Source organism: Chaetomium strumarium (assembly GCF_033439665.1).
Source record: "Chaetomium strumarium strain CBS 333.67 chromosome Unknown B0T15scaffold_5, whole genome shotgun sequence".
Classification (NCBI taxonomy): Eukaryota; Fungi; Ascomycota; class Sordariomycetes; order Sordariales; family Chaetomiaceae; genus Chaetomium; species Chaetomium strumarium.
Window position 1 is genome coordinate 3,429,706 of NW_026944433.1, and position 21,928 is coordinate 3,451,633.

Sequence of the window (21,928 nt, forward strand, 5' to 3'; positions counted from 1 at the left end):
TTCGGGCTGCAGCAAAGGTCTATAACATCAGCCCTGCAACACTTATGCGACGACGCGACGGCAGGCCTGTACGACGCAACACTACGCCTAAATCGCGCCGGCTTATAGATTCAGAAGAGCGGGCTATTGTTCAATATATTATTGAACTATCTTTACGAGCCTTTCCACCAAGGTTGCGTGGTGTGGAAGATATGGCCAACTAACTACTATGCGTACGCGACGCGCCCCCTGTCGGCAAGCTCTGGGCATACAACTTTGTCAAACGCCAGCCAGAGCTTCGTACGCGTTATATGCGTCGATATGACTACCAGAGAGCTAAGTGCGAGGATCCAAAGGTCATTAGCGATTGGTTCGCTCTCGTATAGAACGTCAAGGCCAAGTACGGTATCGTAGAGGACGATATCTATAACTTCGACGAGACTAGGTTTATGATAGGTATTATCTGTACGGGTATGGTGGTTACAACCTCAGATGGCCGTAGCAAGGCAAAGCTGGCCTAGCCTGGCAACCGCGAGTGGGCAATAGTGATACAAGGCGTCAATGCCCTTGGCTGGGCTATCCTACCCTTTATCATCTTGGCTGCGTAATACTACCTCGCCAACTGGTATTAAGAGTACAACCTCCCAGCCGACTGGCGTATTGCAACCACCGATAACGGCTGGACAACTAATGTAATAGGCCTCGATTGGATCAAGCACTTCGACTTGTATATAGTACCTCGTACAAAGGGCAAATACCAGTTATTGATCCTCGACGGCCACGAGAGCCACTACTCGACCGAATTCGAGCTCTACTGCCAGGAGCATAAGATCCTCACGCTCTATATGCCTCTGTATTCCTCCCACCTACTCTAGCCATTTGATGTTGGTTGCTTTGGGCCGTTAAAGCACGCGTATGGTCGCCAGATCGAAGACTTGATACGCGCGCATATCAACCACGTGAGCAAGGTCGAGTTCCTCTATGGGTTCCGCGAGGCCTTCTTCTCTTCTATTACCGAGAGGAATATCCAGAGTGGCTTTGCTGGGGCTGGCCTTGTGCCATATGATCCAGAGAGGGTGCTTTCTAAGCTGGATATCAAGCTTCGTACGCCAACACCCCCAACCTCACGGCCTGGCACTGTACAACCTTGGGTCTTCCAGACACTATACAACCCCCGAGAAGCCAACTCGCAATTAACGCTTATCAAGACTCGTATTGCCAACCATTAAAACAGCTCCCCGACTTCGATGTTGACTGCTGTGGACCAGCTTGCCAAGAGTACAACGGCCGTAATGCACTAGGTAGCTCTCCTTCGTGCAGAGAACGCCTCCCTCTGTAAGGCCAACGAGGCACTAAGTAAGCGCCGGAGAGCCAAAAGAACACGTGTATAGCTTGGAAGATCGCTTGCGGTACAAGACGCAAAGAATCTACTGGACTAGAAGGCCGTGATTGGGGAGGTGGCGGAAGAAAAGGAGTAGGATAGTGGTGGTGTAGGGGGGAGTTGTACGAAGGTTCGGTGCTGTGGTGTATGCGGCAAGCCTGGCCATAACGCCTGCACTTGCCAGGAGGCTGTAGAATCATCTGATTCAGCTATTTTTGATGTAATCATAGTTGGTTGATAGTGGTAGGTGGTTAAAGCTGGAGATAAGTATTGTGGTATAGGTGGGGGTGTTTCACTCGCTTATATGTTTCACTCGCTTATAACGTACGTTAGAGTATTATAACTTACCCAAGTAGGTCGGAGTATATATTTGTAGCCTCCTGGTATTTATCTATGTCTCTTGGTAGGCCGGTCTTTATAGCAGCGTCGATCATCTATACTATAGTATAGAACACGGTCAAGTCGTCGGGCGGTATAATAAGCGATAGCACCTCCTTTAGGCTTTGCTATAGCGATACGGAGATTGGCGTTACACTTAGTACCGCTAGCTTAAAGCGGTTAGATAGGCCGGCTTAACTCCGGAGCTGCTATAGTATCTTATAGACAATAGTCAAGGTATGCTTAACAAGGTGGAACTCGTCTAGGACGACAAACCTAGGCGCTACTGCCCACAAGGCAATATATAGCTGTAGCGACTTTCTCTGCTGCTATACCAAGTTATAGGCCCAGGCAAAGCAGTTGCGGTTACCGCTCTTTGACAAGAGCGATGCTGGGCTGCTACCTATAACTACGAGCAGGTGCCTGAGAAAGAGCTGCTATGCTTGGTTTGCTATATACCCTATCTCGGAACCCGAAACTGGGACAAGCACAGGCGCCGTCCCTTGGTGCCCCTTCTTAGGTAGAGCGTAGACCGGTTGTACACCTAGGAAATGCATCAAGATGTCGCTTTGGATGTCTTGTAAAAGGGTGGAGCCTATACTTAGGTCGACAGTGTCTACGAACGAAAACTGTTGACGGCTATACTGGCTGTTGTCCGATCCGGGCCGCTCTACCTCCTGCTCCAAATACCGCTTGGCCTCTTGGGCGAACTAGTCGGCAACGCTAGACGGCATAAAAACGAGCGACGGACTGGGTCCCAGCTGCCGGGCGATGTCCGAGCTAAATAAGTCGGCTATATAACAGCACTCGATGCTCTATAGGTTGCCTAAGGGACAAGGTCCTATAATACCCTTGGGGTTATGCCGGTGATGCGTAGTAACTCCTGCATTCTGGGTCGTAATAGTGCTCTACTCCTCTCTAACCTCGTAGTAGTTGAGTTCCACCAGCCTTATGACGGCAACCGCAGCCAGGCTGACGATGGTTTTCCCTAGCCCAGTGTCGAGCGCCACGATGCCGCTGTTGAAGTGCCCGCCAAAGCTCCGCTACAACAGCATATAGACCGCCTCCATCTGGTGAGGGTAAAGGCATAGGGTCGTCCCGAGCAGCTTGACACCCTGGTCGTATACTGTACGTGCTTTATCGTGATAGAAGAACCTACATGTTCTCTCCCAAATCTCTAAATCGTCCGCAACATGAAGAACGGCATAGAGATCCTATAGCGGGTTTATCTCGTAGGGGATTGCGTCGTTATCGTCTGCCTTGCTGCCCGGGCCATCTTTGTCCGGGCCCGACTCTGCTTTATCGCGCCCCCTGAGGGTAGAACGCCGCTCGAATAGAAACTACATATCCGCATTATCACCCGAGTCCGTCCGCGCGTCTTCCTGATGGCCTTCAGGGTGGTACCCGTCCCTATCGTCGTTGTCCTGGTTGCCGTCTTTATTCTTGGCACCCCTTGTGATATCCTTGTAGGCAGCCTTAGCGTGCATAGGCACGGCCTGCTAAGTCGTAAGCGGTTTATCTCTAGAGCAATCCGGGCAATTATCACTCTGGCGATAGCCAGCACCCTCCTGCTGGAACATGATAGTATTATCCATATCGCTGGCCTTGGCTGTAGAGCTCGTCTTTGTCGTTGCATTATCTTCCCCCGCCTTCTCGGACATGGCTATGTCAACTGCATTGCTGATGTTGTCGTCCGCATAGCTGGTCTTAGCTGCAGGGCTCGCCTCGGTCGTCGTATAATCTTCCCCCTCCCGCCCGAGTACGGTGGTATTGTTAGCATCGTTGATATCAGCCGAGGAGACATTCCGCACAATGAGCTTGAGCAAGGGAAGACTCGCGCTCCTGTCCTATCGGGTAGCTACGCACTTATCAAGGTGGAGAAGGAGAATCCGCAGATCACCGGCCGATCCAATGTCGTACGACCCGAGGCAATGCCGTTGCCTAAGCCATCGTCGCAGTCAGAGTCTTCGTCATAGCCGTTGCCCATCCTAGGACTACCGCCGGCCGCCGGCTCTACATATGCCGCTAGAACTTGCGTCTGCACCTTGGCATCGCTATGCTCTACGCTACAGGCGACAAGGTCCTAAAACATCTTATCGCAGTCGACGTATTCCGGCAGTAGCCGGTCGCTAGTCGCCGCCGCCGCGTAATTGACGACCCAGTGGGCCAAAATGTCGGCGTACAATGTCTGTCGGCTGCCGTCGGGGTTTTCCTTTCGTAATAGCACCTAGACATCCCGCAAATTGAGGCGCCTGGTAGTTCTTTCTTGGCCCAGAGAGCACTAATCTCCGAGCGTCAGTCGTCTACGCTTCACGTCCTCCTCGTCTATCTTATGGGTCGTGCCCAGACAGAGAGCTGGCATCAGCCGTTTTGCAGCTCTGGCGCGCGGTTGATCGTCCATGTCGGCGGCCAGGTCTTCCCAACGGTGGCAGTGGTCGATTGTATACGTGCGGTAAGCTGTACTATCACTGTAAGCGTCCGGTCGTATGCATAAGACCTTATGGAAGCTCAACGCGTAGTGCTTACCTGGCGGCGCCGCTTGCCTTGCGCAACAGGTTGGCTAATGAAGAAGACTGCCGCCCATATAGGAAGTGAACCGCGTGCTGACAATCCGCCGGGTCTTTTATACTGAGCGCGCCAAGGTATGACTACTATTCGAGTCGGTTAGTATGCCGTACAATCGCAATCCCGAGGGGAAGATTGCGGAATGATGCTTGTGCCTCGGCTTACCTAGTACCCGACCCGCTTGCACCAGACCCTGTGCAGCACGCTACGCGCTTAACGGGTAACAGTGGTATCGATCTCAGAAAAACGAAAACAGACCTCAACACGGCGACTGAATGGAAGATGGCAGAGTCGAAGTCGAGGCTGAGTTGAGGGGTTCCATATGGTCGGTGGCCGGTGTCGCGTATCACACGCATTGACCACTTCTGGATGCCGCGCAATGGAAAAGTGGAGTCTGTTGCAGGTAGGAGGTCTGGGAAAACCTCTGCACCGAGAGCGGGTTTATAGGACACGTGCTAATTTGCGATGCCAAGCACATTGCGCACTATGGGGTCGCTGGTTTCATTACCAATCAGAATCTTCCATTCAAAATAGCAGGATGTGGGCCGATTCTTCTCGATTGGCTATGGTGGCCTTGCGCGGCATTCGCCGGTTGAACCGGCTGCTACACTGAAGTGGGACAGAGGCAACCGTGCCAACCGTCCTGCTCGCATGAAGCTGTCCCTTGCAAGCTTATCTTTTCGGGGAAGAGGGGTTAATAAACAGGTCGTCTCGGGATCCAAAAACGGGCGCCTCTTCGCCTCTGTTAGGGCTGTCCGTCTCAAGAGAACGGCAAAGCCGGCTGCGCCGCAGAACCGTTGAGGTTTATGCAGCAAGTGCGGCGCAGCGGCCAATAGAACCCTGCCCTCGGACACAGCCCCGCCCTCAGGGCAGCAGGGTCGCCTACCTCACTATTTCGGACTGGTCACGTGCGGCGCCGCGTGTCGTCGACGCCCGATCATGTGTCTAGCTCCACTGGGTTGCCTATGGAGCGCAACTCCAAGGGCGCCTAGTTGAGTTTGAAAATGACGCCCTTCGGTTCAAAACGCAGGATGATATTTTGGCGGCTAAGATAATCTTATGTTGAACAGATTTCGGAACTGGCAGTTATGATAATCCCAAATTGCCCGCCAGCTTGGGCTCTGGTGTGGTAAGACAATGGAACGAAATTCAGCCACTGTCACACTTAAGGTATCGGCCCAATCGCTTTGAGAACCTTGTGTTTGTTATATGCAAGTCCCATACCCGGCCGCGATGATACGGCGCCATGTCTGCTTGGACCTCCCTAGCTGTCGTTCTGCACTTTTAACAAAGACTTATACTCAATGACAACTTCTTTTCAGCTTCTTGCAGAGTAAGCTTCTCCTAATACTATTTTACAACATCCGCAACAAACACGATGAGTACCGCATTATCACTTAGGCGCAATAGGTGAGCCGGACCTTGCTTCAGTAGCACTTGCCACCTAGCAACTGCTAATTCTATTTACCCCGCCCTTGGCCCCACGCAGTGACGATCTCTGGAGCGACGCAGTTGCGCAGCTCGATAAAGAGCTGAGAAATATCATCGACTTCGACCGTCTAGAAAAGCAAGAGATCGTTTCCGAGCTGCTCAAACAGACAAAAATCGGCATCCAGCACTGCAACGACAAAGCCTGGACGTTCCAGAGGGAAAAGAGCGGCGAGACGATCATTGTCAGAGACGTACTCCGCAAAGTGTTGAAATAGACTGACCATTTCAAGCAGATCGGAGACATTGCAGTACAGTATGATCCTGGCCATGCCGCTCTGCCATGGGCAGGCGTTCGGTTTCTACTCGAGGTGGGTCTACTGGGGGGATTCTGGGTGAGGAAGTTCGCGCTGACACGCGGTAGATCGCCACCAAGGATGTCAAGACCTTCGCTTCCGTCGTTGAGAATATACCGTTGATAGCGGAGCTCATCTGTCGCAGTGCGCTTATCGAGGAACTCCTACTACGGTCCCTATCGCTTACCGCGGACAAGCTACGGCAAGCCCTGGTCCTCCTCTACGTAAGGGTCATGGACTATCTCACTCGTGCGAGGGCGTACGCTCTTCAGCGTACTGCTAGTTAGTGAACACCTAACTCTTAGAGCGAATGAAGCTGACTCCTATAAAGAGCGTATCCTGAAAAGTTTGTCTCTGGCAACCTCGAATCTCGACGAGTCCTTCCACGCCATCGCCGTTGCCCAAGAAAATGTTGATTGGTATTTCAATTTAGAAACCGTTCAAGGTCAGCCACGTTCTCGCCACGTCTGTTGTTGCGTCTCTTCGCACCCTTGGGACTTTGCTAATGTGGACAACGCAGACAATCTCGAGAGGCATGAAGAGCTTAAGAGTATCCTCGCAGACTTTCAGGCTCCATTGAACCGCTGGAGCGAGCAGTTAACGAAAATCACGGACGATCTTGACGGTGAGTTGCGGCTTCCAGCTTCGAGTCGCTCAGCTGACGGCTCCTAGCAAAGAAGAGAACCGAGGTCCTGCACTGGCTATCTGCCGAGCCATACCTCCAACACCACGAACAAGCGAAGGAAGGTGTGCTCGAGGGAACCGGCCAATGGCTTCTCTCGGACCCCGTCTTTCTAAAATGGAAGGGAGACAGTGCCTCCTCCGTACTCTGGCTTCACGGCATCCCGGGGTCTGGTAAGAGCAAACTTGTGTAAGTACCCGTGCTCGCCACATTATAGCGATCAAGAACCTAAACTAAGTCAGGTCTGCTGTCGTTGAAGATGCCCTGAGAGCATACCTAGATAACCGGGGCCCCCAAAGTCCACCTCCAGCGTACTTCTACTGCTCTCGCAACCCCGCTGAACCCGGACGCTCCGATCCCAAAGAAATCCTGGCGAGTATTGCTCGTCAGCTCTCTTGCGTCGGACCCGGCCTTCTACTACTCCAGCCAACAGTGGCAGAATATAAGAAGCGCGAGAGAGAAGCCTTCGCCAATAAGTCACTACGGCTACAGGAGGGTCGTGATCTTATCCTATAGTTGGCCAAGCACTACCCTATGGTAATTATCGTAATAGATGCCCTCGACGAATGCAATCCAGCTACGCGGCGCCAGTTCCTCAATGCGATAGAGTCTATCCTTAGAGATTCTTCCAGCCTCGTCAAGATATTCGTCTCTAGTCGTGACGACCAAGACATCGTCTACAAGCTTCAGGAATACCCCAACCTTGAGCTATCGTCGGATAGGAACCAGGATGACATCGCCAAGTTTGTTGAATCCGAGACAAATTCCATGATCAAGAGCGGAGCTATGCTGCGATATAGCACAAGCAAGGAAGAACTACGGCAGAGAATTATCGAAGAGGTCACCAAGGGTGCGCACGGCGCGGAAGTTTGTTCCCAGAATAGTGACGGTATAGTACTCACAGCGTCGTGGCAGGTTCCGCTGGGCTGCCTTGCAGCTGCAGGCACTGTGCGATCTTAGCTCCGATGCCGCGGTTCGCGAAAGGATCGGGCGTCTACCACCTACACTAGAAGATCTTTATCGGGAATCCCTCGAGAAGCTCGACAACTACCAGGCTGAAGCCGACCGCAAATACGCAAGACGTATCATTGGGTGGCTTCTCTGTGCCCGCAGAAACTCAGCTCGGACGAATTTCTTACCGCCGTCTCGATTGCGGTGCCATTAGGCGGTCTTCTGACCAAAGAACAGGTCTTAGGGCTATGCCACAATTTCGTCATTTTCGATCAGGCACTCGACACCTTCCGTTTCGCACATCTCTCGGTCCGAGAATTCTTGGAGAAACAGGCCGCATATGCTTCCTCTTTGATCAACGCCTGGGCGGCAGAAGCTTGCCTCCTGACGCTGATTAACCAAGCCAACGATGACTCGTCAACTCACCTCCTGTCAGAGTGGAATGGTCTGCTTGACCGAAACAACAAAATGGCCTCGTACGCAATTATATACTGGGCGCCGCATTGCCAGGCAGCCGCCTCACAAAGAAGTCGAAGCCAACTGAGAACACTCTTATCTGATTTCCTTTCAAGCAAGATAAGCCCACCATCGCCATTCTTTCTATGGACTATGCAATTGAATGACCTTCCATGGAATATCGACTTCGAGGTTCGCGAAAGACTGGAAGAATGCCGCAGTACGTGGCAGCCTTCGCCAATATTCACCGCGTGCGCCTTTGACATTTTTGAAGTGATTGAGCGGGTCAACGCTGGCTTGGTGTATGCTAGCCTTAGAAACGATAGAGGCAAGAGTTTCCAGCATATTGCCGCGCAATATGGAAGTTGCGGGGTACTAAGGATATTAGTGGCGATTCATTCTATTGAAATCACCGTGGAGGTGGTCAAGGCTGCAGCCGAGAACTGGGGGTCTGGGAAAGACGTGATGGCCCTTCTTCTTGAGAAGCGAGGAGACCAGGTCGAAATCACAGAGGAGGTAGTCAAGGCTGCAGCCGAGAACTGGCAGAATGGGAAAGACCTGATGGCCCTTCTTCTTCAGAAGCGAGGAGACCAGGTCGAACTCACAGAGGAGGTGGTCAAGGCTGCAGCCGGGAACTGGCTGGGTGGGAAGGAGGTGATGGCCCTTCTTCTTGAGAAGCGAGGAGACCAGGTGGAAATTACCGAGGAGGTAGTCAAGGCCGTAGCCGGGAACTGGCAGAATGGGAAAGACGTGATGGCCCTTCTTCTTGAGAAGCGAGGAGACCAGGTCGAAATTACAGAGGAGGTGGTCAAGGCTGCAGCCGAGAACTGGCAAAATGGGAGAGAGGTGATGGCCCTTCTTCTTGAGAAGCGAGGAGACCAGGTCGAAATTACAGAGGAGGTAGTCAAGGCTGCAGCCGGGAACTGGCTGGGTGGGAAAGATATGATGGCCCTTCTCCTTGAGAAACGAGGAGACCAGGTCGAAATCACTGAGGAGGCGGTCGCTTCCGTAAGAGAAAACAAGTCAACAAAAGGCTTTGTCGACAAGTCGAGGACAACCGGCAGTTGCGGACAAGTTTCTTGGGCTCTGGGGACTATCAACGCTTTGGTGTTACTCCTTCTCGTCGGGTTTCAAGGAGTTCTGAAAACCTGAACCTGGCCTGGTGTCGAGGTTAGGGTTTGTTTTGTTGTGTGAATAGGTCCGTATTCATACCGACAGTGAACAGAAAGTCGTGCCACTTCTACAACAGCGCGATTGTATTATTCACCATTGACGGGGTTAGTGCTTTGGAACGGATTCCTTCTACCGTACGACGCAGTTGCAGCAACACAAGGTATACCCAGCTAGGAAACAAGGGGTTAGTCCTACTCTTGATGTTCCAGCGCTCTTATCTGGTTGGGTTAGTGTGCTTGGCGATGATATTCTCCTTTTGCCTTCCTTAACCGGCGTTCGTTATTATTGGTAGCATACATGTAGATGTTGTGAGAGCTCCGTTTCTCTCAGTCATTCAGCGGGTTGTTTCCGAAAAGGATCAGATTAGCGCTACCAAAAGAATTGGCTCACCGCCTAGTTTGGCTTAGGCAATACAGGAGCTTTTCTGCCAAGCAGAACCACTGTAATCTGGAAGGCGGTAAGCAAAGTCTGGTAGTAGGAGCTTCGGTAGTCGTTCTCGATCATGTCAATAGGTTCGTTCTGATAAAGACCGCAGATCGGATCGATGCGCCGCGCCCCGGAGTGAGGCTCCTGCACCGCTAGGCCGCTCTAAGGGCCGGAAGACCCGCTAAGCACGCGGAACGCTAAGAAGTTGGAACGAGAGACTTTTAGTCCCCAAAAAAGAACAGACAACACTAGGGATTCGCTGGTTACCGACCCAACTACCGAGCTGGCACTTGCAAGCTTATCTTTTCGGGGAAGAGGGGTCAAAAAACAGGTGGTCTCGGGATCCAAAAACGGGCGCCTCTTTTCTTCTGTTAGTGCTGTCCGTTTCAAGAAAACGGTGAAACTGGCTGCGCTACAGAACCGTTCAGGCTTATACAGCAAGTGCGGCACAGCGGCCAATCGAGCACTGTCAACGGGCACAACCCCGCCCTCAAGCAGCAGGGGAAAATGACGTGTCTGAGAATGCCCTGCGCGATTCTCTCCGCGCATGCCTCTAACGCGCGCCGAAGTCGATCCTGGAACGGTCGAAGACAGGTGGGCTAAGCCAAAAGAATGAACTCGCTGAGCGTCACCTGGTTGGCCGGGTCAGTGGATTTTCCGGGTAACCCGCCCGACAATTCTGCTGACTAATGGGTCGTGCATCTGGCGTAAGGATGCCATATTCTTTTCCACTTCATATCGAGAGCATTCTACCCGCGATGGCAGACCAACTACGATCAAAATGTTATTAGTTAGGGATAATCCCGTCAGGAATGGCCTTGATGTCTTCTGCGCTTCCGTCAACCCGGTCTACGTAGGAGCCGGGACGGGATATGGGAACCTTAACGAGCATATGGTGGAGACAGGGGCGCTTGACAAGTATAAGCGCCTTTATGGCTTGGTTATTATAGAGATTGTCTGGGATTTTACGGCTGCGTAATGGCTTTCTTCCGGTGTTGGCGTGGAATCTCTAAGGCTTGAACCTCTACTTAATCATTTCTGAGGATTATGTCCTGCATTATTCCGCTTCGTCGCGCCTTATACCAAATCTGCACCTTTGTCTCCTAGCTGAATATATCTTGTGTTGCTGCAACTGCGTCATACCTGGAAGATGGATATTTCGTTGCTTGTCGAGGCCGAGGACTAGTGCCTAATCTTAGAGAAGTAGCAACTGGATATCAATCAGAACTATAGTGGCGAAAAGTAAATAATATAAAGCAGACATAGCTCCTAGGTCTTTCACTCAAGCATATATATAAAAAATATAACGTAACGTACATGATAAGCGAGCGACGCAGATAAGCGAGCGATGCACTTTCAGTGCGACGCGCCTCCTCTAAACTTTTCCACCAAATACCACCGCAACAAGCCATGTGTAGCCCCTCAAAAGAAGCCAGGCTTCTTTTAGCCCTCGAAGCTATCAAACAGAGCGAGAATCTCAGTATCCGGGCGGTAGCCAAGCTATATAACGTTCCAGAAGCAACGATTCGCCACTGGCGCAAGGGACATACTGCAAGACGCGATGTTCTAGCCAACTCGTGTAAGCTCACGGATCTAGAAGAGAAGTCAATAGTTCAGTATATATTTATTCTCCTACTCCGCTATGCCTAGCTATTTACAAGTAGTTCAGTATATAACTGAGCTATCTATACGCGTATTCCCACCTAGATTAAGTGGTATGGAAGATATAGCCAACCACCTACTATACGAACGCGACGCGCCCCCTGTCGGCAAACGCTGGGCTTATAACTTTGTTAAACGCCAGCCAGAGCTCCGTACGCAGTATATATGTAAGTACGACTACCAGAGGGCTAAATACAAGGATCCATAGGTTATTAGCGAGTGGTTTGCACTTGTATAGAATACTAGGGCTAAATATAGGATTGTCGATGACGATGTCTACAACTTTGATGAGACTGGGTTTATGATGGGTGTTATCTTCGCGGGTATGGTGGTTACAACCTCGGATGGGCGTGGCAAGGCAAAACTAGCTCAGCCTAGTAATCGGGAGTGGGCGACTGTGATCTAGGGAGTCAACGCCCTTGGCTGGGTTATCCCTCCGTTCATCATCCTAGCCGCACAGTACCACCAGAGTAACTGGTACCGGGAGTGCAACCTACCACTTTGTCACGAACTAAGCCAACAGGACAGCTGCAGGTGGGACAACCCGACGGGTGGCGCAGGGCGCACCCGAACCAATCATTTAGGACCAATAAGAAGGAGCTCTAAGGTGCTCTAGAGAGCAGACGAGAGCTTCAGGAGCTAAGCCAATCAACGCGAGGAAATGGAAGCTCTCGATGGAGTCAACAGAGCACCGAGCTCTAGGGAGCTCTACAGAGCACATGAGAGCACCCAAAGATAGCCAGTATATAGTCACTCGTTCTGGAGGACTCTGGGAGTTCTCCAGTGAGCAATACAAGCAATAGCCCACACCTATTGTGCAGACATTGCGGCAAGCATTGTTGTGAACCCTTTGGCTTCACCGAGACCTACAGTCCGACCAGCAGATACCTTCGACCGGCGAACCCTTTCAGAGGCAGGACTGCCTGTGGTTTCGTCACACACTTACCTGGCGCATTGCAACCACCGATAATGGCTGGACTACCAATGCAGTAGGTCTGGATTGGATCAAGCACTTCGATTACCATACGGCACCTCGAACAAAGGGCATATACCGGTTGTTGATCCTCGACGGCCACGAGAGCCACCACTCAACCGAATTTGAGCTCTACTGCAAGGAGAACAACATCGTCACACTCTGCATGCCTCCACACTCTTCCCATAGGCTCCAGCCTCTCGATGTTGGCTGCTTTAGGCCACTCAAGCAGGCATACGGTCGCCAGATCGAGGGCTTAATGCGCATGCATATCAACCACATCAGCAAGCTTGAGTTCCTCTATGCCTTCCGAGAAGCCTTCTTTGCTTCTATGACAGAGAAGAACGCACAGGGTGGCTTTGCAGGGACTGGCCTTGTGCCATACGACCCAGAGCAGGTGCTTTCTAAACTAGATATAAAGCTTCATACGCCAACACCCCCAACCTCACGGCCCAGCACTGCGCAACCCTGGGTCTTCCAGACACCACATAACCCACGAGAAGCCGAATCGCAGTCAACGCTCATCAAGACTCGAATTGCCAACCATCAAAATAGCTCTCCGACTTCGATGTTGGCTGCTGTGGATCAACTTACCAAGGGTACAATGGCTGTAATGCACCAGGTTGCTCTCCTTCGGTCAGAGGTCTCTTCGCTCCGCGAGGCCAACGAGGCACTGAGCAAGCGCCGGAGAGCTAAAAGAACACGCGTGCAGCTTGGAGGATCTTACTGCACAAGGTGCACAGGATCTACTGGCCCAGAAGGCTGTGGGTAGAGAGGTAGTAGAAGAAACGCAGCCGGAAGGTAGTAGTACAGGGGGGGGTCGTACGAAGGTTCGGTGCTGTGGTGTGTGCGGCAAGCCTGGCCATAATGCGCGTACTTGCCGGGAGGCTGCAGAATCCTCAGATTCAGCTGTTTCTGATGTAATTATAGTTGGTTCCTAGTGTTGTTGTGTTGCAATTGAGTATAGTGTTCATAGGGTAGTGGAAAGTGGACCGTTCGCTTGTCTGGACCGCTCGCTTATCAAATACGTTACATGGCATTACAACGATTATAGAACTCCATCACTCCGCAAAAGCAAACCGAAAGAACGTCACTTGGCCAGAGGCGTGTCCTAGGATGAGTGTATGACCATAAACCGCCACACATGTTGCCCGATAGTCAGCGGGAAGCCAAAGAACGCTCTTCCCATTTCTTGTGACCCAATCGTCGCCGACGAAGAGAACACCGCTGGCGGGTTTCTGGTCTCCAGAGCTGCTCGGGGCGTCGGAGTCTACGCTCAGCAGCCCTCGGTCTGTCTCGAGACATTGACCATTCCTAGAGTACGCCACTGCCCTGACCCCGCCGCCATGCCCCTCGAGCGTCTGCCGGTGCGCGCCGGTCGCCGCATCCCAGAGCCGGATCGTCTGATCGTCCGAAGCCGACGCGAGCGTATTGCCGTCCGGCGAGAACGCCACTGCGTTGACCCAATCGCGATGACCCTCGAGTGTCTGCCGGTGCGCGCCGGTCGCCGCATCCCAGAGCCGGATCGTCTTATCGCGCGAAGCCGACGAGAGCGTATTGCCGTCCGGCGAGAACGCTACTACGTTGACCGAACTGCGATGACCCTCGAGCGTCTGCTGGTACGCGCCGGTCGCCGCATCCCAGAGCCGGATCGTCTTATCGTACGAAGCCGACACGAGCGTATTGCCGTCCGGCGAGAACGCCATTGCGTTAACCCAACCGCGATGCCCCTCGAGCGTCTGCCGATGCGCGCCGGTCGCCGCATCCCAGAGCCGGATCGTCTGATCGTCCGAAGCCGACGCGAGCGTATTGCTGTCCGGCGAGAACGCCACTGCGTTAACCGAACTACGATGACCCTCGAGCGTCTGCCGGTACGCGCCGGTTGCTGCATCCCAGAGCCGGATCGTCTTATCGCGCGAAGCTGATGCGAGCGTATTGCCGTCCGGCGAGAACGCTACTGCCCTGACCCTGCCGCCATGCCCCTCGAGCGTCTGCCAGTGCGCGCCGGTCGCTGCATCCCAGAGCCGGATCGTCTTATTGTCCGAAGCCGACGCAAGCGTATTGCCATCCGGCGAGAATACCACGGCCTTAACCGAACAGTGATGCCCCTCGAGCGTCTGCCGGTGCACGCCGGTCGCCACATCCCAGAGCCGGATCGTCTTATCGCGCGAAGCCGACGCAAGAGTATTGCCGTCCGGCGAGAACGCCACTGCGTTAACCCAACCGCCATGCCCCTCGAGCGTCTGCCGGTGCGCGCCAGTTGCCGCATCCCAGAGCCGGATCGTCTGATCGTCCGAAGCCGACGCGAGCGTATTGCCGTCCGGCGAGAACACTATTGCGTTGACCGAACTACGATGACCCTCGAGCGTCTGCCGGTGCGCGCTGGTCGCCACATCCCAGAGCCAGATCGTCTTATCGCGCGAAGCCGATGCAAGCGTATTGCCGTCCGGCGAGAACGCCATTGCGTTGACCGAACTACGATGACCCTCGAGCGTCTGCCGGTGCGCGCCGGTCGCCGCATCCCAGAGCCGGATCGTCTGATCGTGCGAAGCCGACACGAGCGTATTGCCGTCCGGCGAGAACGCTACTGCGTTAACCCAATCGCGATGCCCCTCGAGCGTCTGCCGGTGCGCGCCGGTCGCCGCATCCCAGAGCCGGATCGTCTCATTGTCCGAAGCCGACGCGAGCGTGTTGCCATCCGGCGAGAACACCACGGCCTTAACCGAACGGCGATGCCCCTCGAGCGTCTGCCGGTGCGCGCCGGTCGCCGCATCCCAGAGCCGGATCGTCTTATCGTCCGAAGCCGACGCGAGCGTGTTGCCGTCCGGCGAGAACGCCACTGCGTTGACCCAACCGCGATGCCCCTCGAGCGTCTGCCGGTGCGCGCCCCAGCGGTCGTTTATACCAGCAGTCATTTTGATAAAAGGCAGCCTTTCCTTCCAATACCGCTTTCTAATCTCGCTCAGAGTTGGGCTGAATACGAGCGCGGAGCCGTATATCTGTACGGGGGCCCGCTCTATGATCGGTCTGTGACTGAATACAAACTTCTCTGCGTCTTCTAACAGCTCAAGAAGGCGAGGGTTGATGTCCGGTTGTGACTGACTGGATTTAGTAATCTGACAATAATACGGCACTACCAACATACCTGAGCGGCACGTTGAATCTTTCTTATCGAAAGCAGCCCACTAGAAAGTTTCCCTATAAGAGACAAACTCTCAAGCCAGCGGAGGAAGTATTCCGTCAGGAATCCAAACACCTTCCCGTCTTCCGTTAGTTCTTCAAAAAACCTGGATTTGTCGCTGTTCAGGGAGCAGAGATGGTCAGCCCAGAAGACACAAGCATATCGTATTGGAGCTAGCGGATTTGGATTAGGGGGCGTCATATTCTCCGGTTTGAAGCCTAGATCGAGGTTGTATATGTTCTGCCTCAGCATTGAGGACATCGCATCAATTGAGCGCCTGCCGATCTCGGCATGTCCTTGAGCGAGCCCAGCTGGCTGAAGTCTGAATTCGTAATTTTTCTCCAGGTAGTCCTTGGCCGATTGATGAATCAGGTGAACAGTGTCCCCTGTGACTTTGAGAAATGAGCCGCACTTATCCACGATTGTCCGTGGATCAACCATCGCTGACAAACCTGCAACCACAGCAAGCTCAAGGAGGGATAGAGGGCGATACGCGAGGAATGTGGCCGCTAGCACATCCTTGCAGCGCTGCTGATCTCGTTCGCTCCCCTTATCGATTTTGGTCATTATATAACCGTATAGATCTGTTAAACCGGCGGGGATCTTCTGGACAGCCTCGACGGCATCCCAGCCGTCTACACGATCGAGTTCTTTAAACACGAGAGCCACCCATAGGAAAGTGTTCTCTGCTCGTTGGTGGACTTCACGAGAGATCTCGGCCAAAACGCTATCGTTGTATCCTTTTCTGCGCTTAAGGGCGACGAGCTTGTGATCGATGTATGTATTGACAGGTTTTGCTAGACGTTGAGTATCCAGCTCGACAAGGGAGTTGGAAGCGTCCGTAAAGTTGGTGCCCGGATCTCTGAGTTCAGCGAGAAGGTCAACTTCCGGACGGCTAGAGAGCAGCCATTTGACCTTCTGCGAGAGTGTGAGAGAAGTCGAGATAAGGCGGACAAGCTCCGACCGCCCCTGCGCACACTCATCAAGAGCGTCCACCGCGAGATACACAGGCTTCAGTTCTGGGTCCTTTAACATGTTCCGGAACGCCTCAGATAGAGCGTAGAAGGCATTTTTGTCACTGAAAAGATTGGCGCCTGACTCTTTGTACTTCTGAAGTAGATGGGATATGAGACATGGCTGCTGAAGAAGGAGAAGCCAGATCAGAGACCGGAGGACGGCGGTGGCGTTGTTCAGGGCGGTATCTGTGCCTTGACAGAAGAAAAAGGAGAGTGCTGGCGCCAGGACGACGGGTTGATGGGAGAGTTGGCGGATGAGGCCGATCATGAGCATCGTCTTTCCCGTGCCGGCGTGTCCTTTTATCCAGAGCAATTGCCGCGGCGGATAACCAGATCCGCTATCGCCCCAGTTTGTGAACCCTATGTACTCCGGGGTGCGAAGGATCCACTGGTACGCATCGTCGAGCAAGACATCCTTACTCTCCTCAATCCGCTGCATGTCGTGCTGTGGATCAACTACGCGTAGATCTCTGCGGCACGCTGACTCGATATTATCCCTACGGGCGTCTTTCTGCAACGAGATGAAGTCCCGAATGTCCCGATGGATGTCGCCGAGTCGCCTCTCTATTCGCTCGGCATGCTCAACGAGTTTTCCTAAGGAAGTTTTCGTTTGTTCTTGGAAGGACTGGGCAGCATCGTTCTGAACGGTAGCCTCTGCGTCGGTAACCAGCTTCAGATCGCTGTCCCAATCATCAGGTTTGAGCATGCCGCGAATGAATACAAACCCTTGATTGCGATAGTAGGAACAAACACTCTTCATCTGGTATTGGAGAAGAGCTCTGTAGAGCTCGACAATGCTCTTTTCCAGCTGGCGCAAGACTGCTTGGATGTCCTTGCCAGCGGCAACGTTGTTCTTGTTCAGGAGATGTTCGGTGAGGGCGCAGTACCATTCCATTCTGGAGATGACGTGGGCGATACCGGCAAGGTTGGATTTCGTCGCTTGTGCAGGATTCCGGAGGATCTGGAGACATGTTAGCAGGGCGAAGCGCAAAGGGTGTTCGAAGGACGACTGCTTACTTGCAGCCCAACGCAAACACCGGCCCACGGAAGCGCAGCCTGCGGCACGCTTTGCACAGCCAGGTCAATTATTCGCTTGACCGACAGGACGAAATCGGCGACGTCGCCTACTCCGTTCGTGATCTTGGACGCTCTGGAGATTTTCGCCCGGCCTTCTTCCACCAGCCTCCTCATGTGCATCTGTCGTTTGGTCGGGTCATGGAGCTCGGCCGAGATGTTGGTGCCAGGGGCAACGCCTGGCTTGGCTCCGAGAACTGTTTCCAACGTCTTCACGTATGACATGACAAGCTCCACATTGTCCGTCTCAAGGCTGTCGTACGCGGCGTTCCACAGTCTCTCAGACACGGAAAGGACAGGGGTTGGTGGCTCTATAGATTCGGTCGGCGGTGGTTTGGGTGCGTGTTCGGCGGGCAGGGCAGGAGGCAGTGTTCGCGATGCTGCGGGTGGCTGGTGATCGTTGGGGACTCTTGCATCTGTGCCGGGTCGGGCGGCCTTTGCGACGGCAGCGGACGGGGAGGGGGGAGCATATGACTCTGTCGCGATAATAGAAGACGCTTTCGATCCGTGTTCTGCATTTCCCTGATCGGATGACCGGACGTCTGCCGGAGAATGTCAGTTACAAGAAGCCTTGCGATGCTAGGCAGAGTCTTAACATACCCTTCGACGGCGGGGCAGACGGAGCCGGCGAGGCTGCACGACGACACCCGAAGAGCTCCTTCCACCACTTCTTCCGCGATTTCGGCTTGTTTTCAGCAGACATAGCTCCGACAAGGATTTTTGTCGAGAGGAAGAGATGCTACTGCAATAGTAAAACAACGTGAAGTCGACAGCTGCATTTCGCGCGGTATTGCGGGGCGGAGCTGAAAGATGCGGGGAGGCTTGCCTGTTTGGCTGTCGGCCGTCCGAAAGAAAGCCGTGGCGGTGCTCTTGACGAATGGCAGTAAAGTACTTCCCCTCCATTTGCGAGACGAACGACGCAAAGTCGTTCAACAGGACCCGTGAATCCAACGCACCACGGATATACCGGGAGCATCAGCGACACGGTCTTCTGATCCTGATTCTACGCACTAAGGCCCGCGGGTGGAGCGACCAGCCAAGAGCAAGCGTGCCTTTTCCACCCTGCTCTCCGCTTTGGAGAGCGTCGGCCCGACGCGGCGCGGCCCTTCCCGCGCCTGTTCCTATTGAGTCCCGACCCCTGCCCTTGGGGCTTGGAGATCGTAGCGGAGGTCATCGAGCCTTTGTAATGTTGTGAGAGCTCCGTTTCACTTAGTCATGCAGGGGGTCGTTTCCGAAAAAGATCAGATGTACGGGTTAGTCGTTCTTGATCATGTCAGCAGGTCGTTCCGATGAAGACCGTGGATGGATCGATGCGCCGCGCCCCACAGTGGGGCTTCTACGCCGCTAGGCCGCTGCAAGAGCCGGAAGACCTGCTAAACACGCGGAACGCTAAGAAGTTGGAACGAGAGACTTTTAGTCTCCTAAAAAGAACAGACATCACCAGAGATTCGCTGGTCACCGACCTAGCTACTAATCTAGCCCTTTTACAAAGTTATGTTTCGGGGCAAGAGGGCTCAGAAAACAGGACGTTTCGGGATCCAAAAACGGGCGCCTCTTCGCCTCTGTTAGTGCTGTCTGTTTCAAGAGAACGGCGAAGCCGGCTGTGCGGCAGAACCGTCAGCTCCAATGCAACATACGCAGCCAATCGAGCACTCGGTTCGAGTCTGGCTTGACGCTGCCCACCGACATTCGGTGACCCGAGGTCTGAGATTTGTACCACGATGATTGGTCACAATTCGCTTAAACTGGAAGCTGGTGACCTCATGCATGAACGAGACGGCATGCTTCATGTCGTCTTCCGCACGGTGTATCTCGCTTGCGGTTACAAAATGCCACTCCTTCATGAACATTGTGTGAAGCGTAGGCAAACTACCTCGTAGAAGCGCCTTGGCGTTGGCGGCGATTGGTCCAAATGGAACTGGGGTAGTTGGTGATAAAGCTGAGGACGCAGTGTAGTGCTCTTTTGCAGTGAACATAGTAGTGATCTACGTGAGCAGCGACAAGAGGATGCCTTTATATTGCAGTGAGACTCATTCTATAACGCCAATAAGCTCTATATACATACTTTGAGACCGGTGGAGATATACGTGAGGCTCTTACTCATGCATTACCACTAGATAGACTAGGAAACGTACCTTAAGGTAGTTCACCTGCCAATAGGCACGGAAAGCCTTCTTCCTTCTTAGGCAGGTCTCAGATATAAACACTAACCTACCTGGGTGTACCGTGCGTAATGTGGCCCGCCAGAGCCTACCCTGTGCATCCGCGTTCGCCTGCACGGACTACAAGATGCAAGGCAGGACGCTGGACCGGGTGGTGCTGGAACTGCGCGGGACGCGGACAACAAACATCGACGGCCGGGCAGTTCCCACGCAATGCGACCCTTATAGGCTCTATGTGCAGCTGTCGCGATGCACGTCGCTAGACGGTATCATGTTGTCGTCGAAGGCGTGGGAGCGGGACACCGTGGGAAACACCGTACCGGAAACCATGGCCGCGGCGGAGAAGAGGCTGGAGCAGCTGAGCGAGGCGACGATCAGGGACGCGGAAACATGGGACTGGTGACTACCGTAGCTGCGATCAATGGCAGGCCTTGACCGCTCTCCACCGCACCCTCCTCCACGAGCACCACAACTTCTTCCTCGCCTCCCAGCACCCGTCAGCAAGCCCTGCGTTGAGAGGGTTAGCCGACAAGTACGACATGGCGGCCCGCATGTGGCGACACGGCATCCACAGCTTCCTAGAACTCCTGAGGCATCGCCTGCCGGCCAGCTTGGACCACATGCTTACGTTTATCTACATGGCCTACTCAATGATGGCCCTGCTCTATGAGACGGTACCTGCCTTTGAGGACACATGGATTGAGTGCCTGGGAGATCTTGGCCGCTACCGAATGGCGATTGAGGACGACGACATTCGGGATCGGGAGGTCTGGACCGCCGTTAGCCGCCATTGGTATTCTCGGGCCTCGGACAAGGCTCCAACCACGGGAAGGCTCTATCACCACCTGGCCATCCTTGTTCGCCCGAACGCACTGCAACAGCTTTACTACTACTCCAAGTCCCTGTGCGTGGAGGTGCCGTTCCTCTCTGCGCGAGAGAGCATCATGACTCTCTTCGAGCCCATCATGTCCCGCACCCCGAATCCTCAGCAGGCCCGACTCCACCTACCGAGCTCAATTTTGTAAAGACCCATAGCATCTTGTTTAGCGGTAAGCAGCAGGAGGAGCTGGAGTCCACAATGGGTGCCTTGTTCCAATTGCTCGACAACCACATCGGCCGTTCCACTCGCCGATGGCTTAAATCAGGGTATATGACTGTCGGCGTGACTGTTGCCAATGACTTGGATATTGACGTTTCATACCAGATATCACATGGGCATCGCAAACATCTGTGCCATGACGGGATACGGTGATCCGGCCAATCCCATCGCCGCAGCGCTCAAAGCCTTCTCCCGCGCCAACCCCAAAAGTACTACGGAACCCCAAGATCAACCGATGCAAGAAGCCACCGCATCCGAAACCCCGTCGCCCAACGCCAAGGTTGTCACCCCGAACAGCGCCAACCAGCTCCCCAACGCCCTCCGTCTCCTCACGGGCACCTACGACGTCGTCTGCCGCCGCTTCGGGGACCCCAACATCCTCCTGTTCCTGCTCCTGGAAAGTTATTGGTTCCCCGCGGCTGCGGAGCAAGGCAAGGTCGTAAAGGAGGGAGGGTTGAAAGGCGCCGCCGGGCTCCGGCGGAGGAGGCCGCTGCCGGATGATTTCGCCTTGAGGGGGTTCCCCTGGGTCGAAAAGTATCCCCCTGACGGGTGGTTCGTCACCGAGAAGATTGACGACGATGAAAAGTATTTTGAACTGGCCAGTATGACGGAGGAGAGGAGGGAGCGGGTGGTCTGGCTGGGGTGCCGTATTGCGGAGAGGAGGGCGGGAATTTGACAAGGAGGCGAAGCGGTTTGATGTGAGCCCTGAATATGAGGTAGAACTGGATTTGGAGATGCCTGGTCAGATACCTATTATCCCCGGGGGCAGTGTCGATCATGGGGGCTCCCTGATGCGGGGACCGTTGCATGAGCGCGACTACCCTGTTGTTCGTGCTGGTGCCCAAGAACATCCTGTCAAGACACTGAAGATGACGAACAACCAGTGGTAATGAGATTCAGTTGTTCCCCAACGCCGTCAAGCTATTTACCGGTACTTACAACATTGCCTGCAACCTGAACAATAGCTGTCCCCTTGGCCGCATCCG

General features: G+C 53.8%; 6 protein-coding genes across 6 annotated transcripts; 4 read left to right on the plus strand and 2 right to left on the minus strand.

Annotated features, from left to right (window-relative positions):
- Window positions 1-3,237: 3,237 nt before the first annotated feature.
- B0T15DRAFT_399125 (uncharacterized protein) lies at window positions 3,238-4,196 on the minus strand (the record flags this gene model as incomplete). The annotated part of the gene is made up of 3 exons (XM_062864990.1): window positions 3,238-3,555; window positions 3,639-3,821; window positions 4,053-4,196. Coding segments are annotated over 3 exons (645 nt in total), but the record flags the coding sequence as incomplete, so codon positions are not given.
- Window positions 4,197-5,414: 1,218 nt separating this feature from the next.
- On the plus strand, window positions 5,415-7,769 carry B0T15DRAFT_255668 (uncharacterized protein). The gene is made up of 9 exons (XM_062863243.1): window positions 5,415-5,713; window positions 5,793-5,976; window positions 6,028-6,102; window positions 6,156-6,369; window positions 6,419-6,532; window positions 6,608-6,712; window positions 6,760-6,958; window positions 7,012-7,619; window positions 7,685-7,769. Exons 1-8 carry the CDS (start codon window positions 5,682-5,684, stop codon window positions 7,283-7,285), a joined length of 1,197 nt encoding a protein of 398 aa, XP_062720693.1. The 5' UTR covers window positions 5,415-5,681; the 3' UTR covers window positions 7,286-7,619; window positions 7,685-7,769.
- B0T15DRAFT_371683 (uncharacterized protein) lies at window positions 7,307-7,907 on the plus strand (the record flags this gene model as incomplete). The annotated part of the gene is made up of 2 exons (XM_062864205.1): window positions 7,307-7,636; window positions 7,674-7,907. Coding segments are annotated over 2 exons (564 nt in total), but the record flags the coding sequence as incomplete, so codon positions are not given.
- A 764-nt stretch (window positions 7,908-8,671) lies between these two features.
- B0T15DRAFT_538053 (uncharacterized protein) lies at window positions 8,672-9,522 on the plus strand. The gene has a single exon (XM_062869661.1). The coding sequence runs from the start codon at window positions 8,738-8,740 to the stop codon at window positions 9,326-9,328; it is 591 nt and encodes a 196-aa protein (XP_062720695.1). The 5' UTR covers window positions 8,672-8,737; the 3' UTR covers window positions 9,329-9,522.
- Window positions 9,523-13,373: 3,851 nt separating this feature from the next.
- Window positions 13,374-18,534, minus strand: B0T15DRAFT_255774 (WD40-repeat-containing domain protein). Its single transcript, XM_062863244.1, has 5 exons — window positions 18,282-18,534; window positions 17,625-18,223; window positions 16,044-17,568; window positions 15,556-15,983; window positions 13,374-15,508 (listed from the first exon to the last, which is right to left on the minus strand). Exons 1-5 carry the CDS (start codon window positions 18,382-18,384, stop codon window positions 13,472-13,474), a joined length of 4,692 nt encoding a protein of 1,563 aa, XP_062720696.1. The 5' UTR covers window positions 18,385-18,534; the 3' UTR covers window positions 13,374-13,471.
- A 1,436-nt stretch (window positions 18,535-19,970) lies between these two features.
- B0T15DRAFT_576243 (uncharacterized protein) lies at window positions 19,971-21,832 on the plus strand (the record flags this gene model as incomplete). Its single annotated transcript, XM_062871023.1, has 4 exons — window positions 19,971-20,159; window positions 20,272-20,864; window positions 21,048-21,573; window positions 21,689-21,832. 4 exons carry the CDS (start codon window positions 19,971-19,973, stop codon window positions 21,830-21,832), a joined length of 1,452 nt encoding a protein of 483 aa, XP_062720697.1.
- Between the last annotated feature and the right edge of the window lie 96 nt (window positions 21,833-21,928).

Excerpts from the sequence above, each read along its gene's own strand:
- B0T15DRAFT_255668 (XM_062863243.1), top strand. The coding sequence starts at position 5,682 with ATGAGTACCGCATTATCACTTAGGCGCAATAG. Across the intron at positions 5,714-5,792 it reads TTATCACTTAGGCGCAATAG|TGACGATCTCTGGAGCGACG; the intron begins GTGAGCCGGACC and ends GGCCCCACGCAG. Across the intron at positions 6,533-6,607 it reads CAATTTAGAAACCGTTCAAG|ACAATCTCGAGAGGCATGAA; the intron begins GTCAGCCACGTT and ends TGGACAACGCAG.
- B0T15DRAFT_255774 (XM_062863244.1), bottom strand. The coding sequence starts at position 18,384 with ATGTCTGCTGAAAACAAGCCGAAATCGCGGAAGAAGTGGTGGAAGGAG. Across the intron at positions 18,224-18,281 it reads GTCTGCCCCGCCGTCGAAGG|ACGTCCGGTCATCCGATCAG; the intron begins GTATGTTAAGAC and ends ATTCTCCGGCAG. Across the intron at positions 15,984-16,043 it reads TGAGCTTGCTGTGGTTGCAG|TCACAGGGGACACTGTTCAC; the intron begins GTTTGTCAGCGA and ends CATTTCTCAAAG.
- B0T15DRAFT_538053 (XM_062869661.1), top strand. The coding sequence starts at position 8,738 with ATGGCCCTTCTTCTTCAGAAGCGAGGAGACCAGGTCGAACTCACAGAG.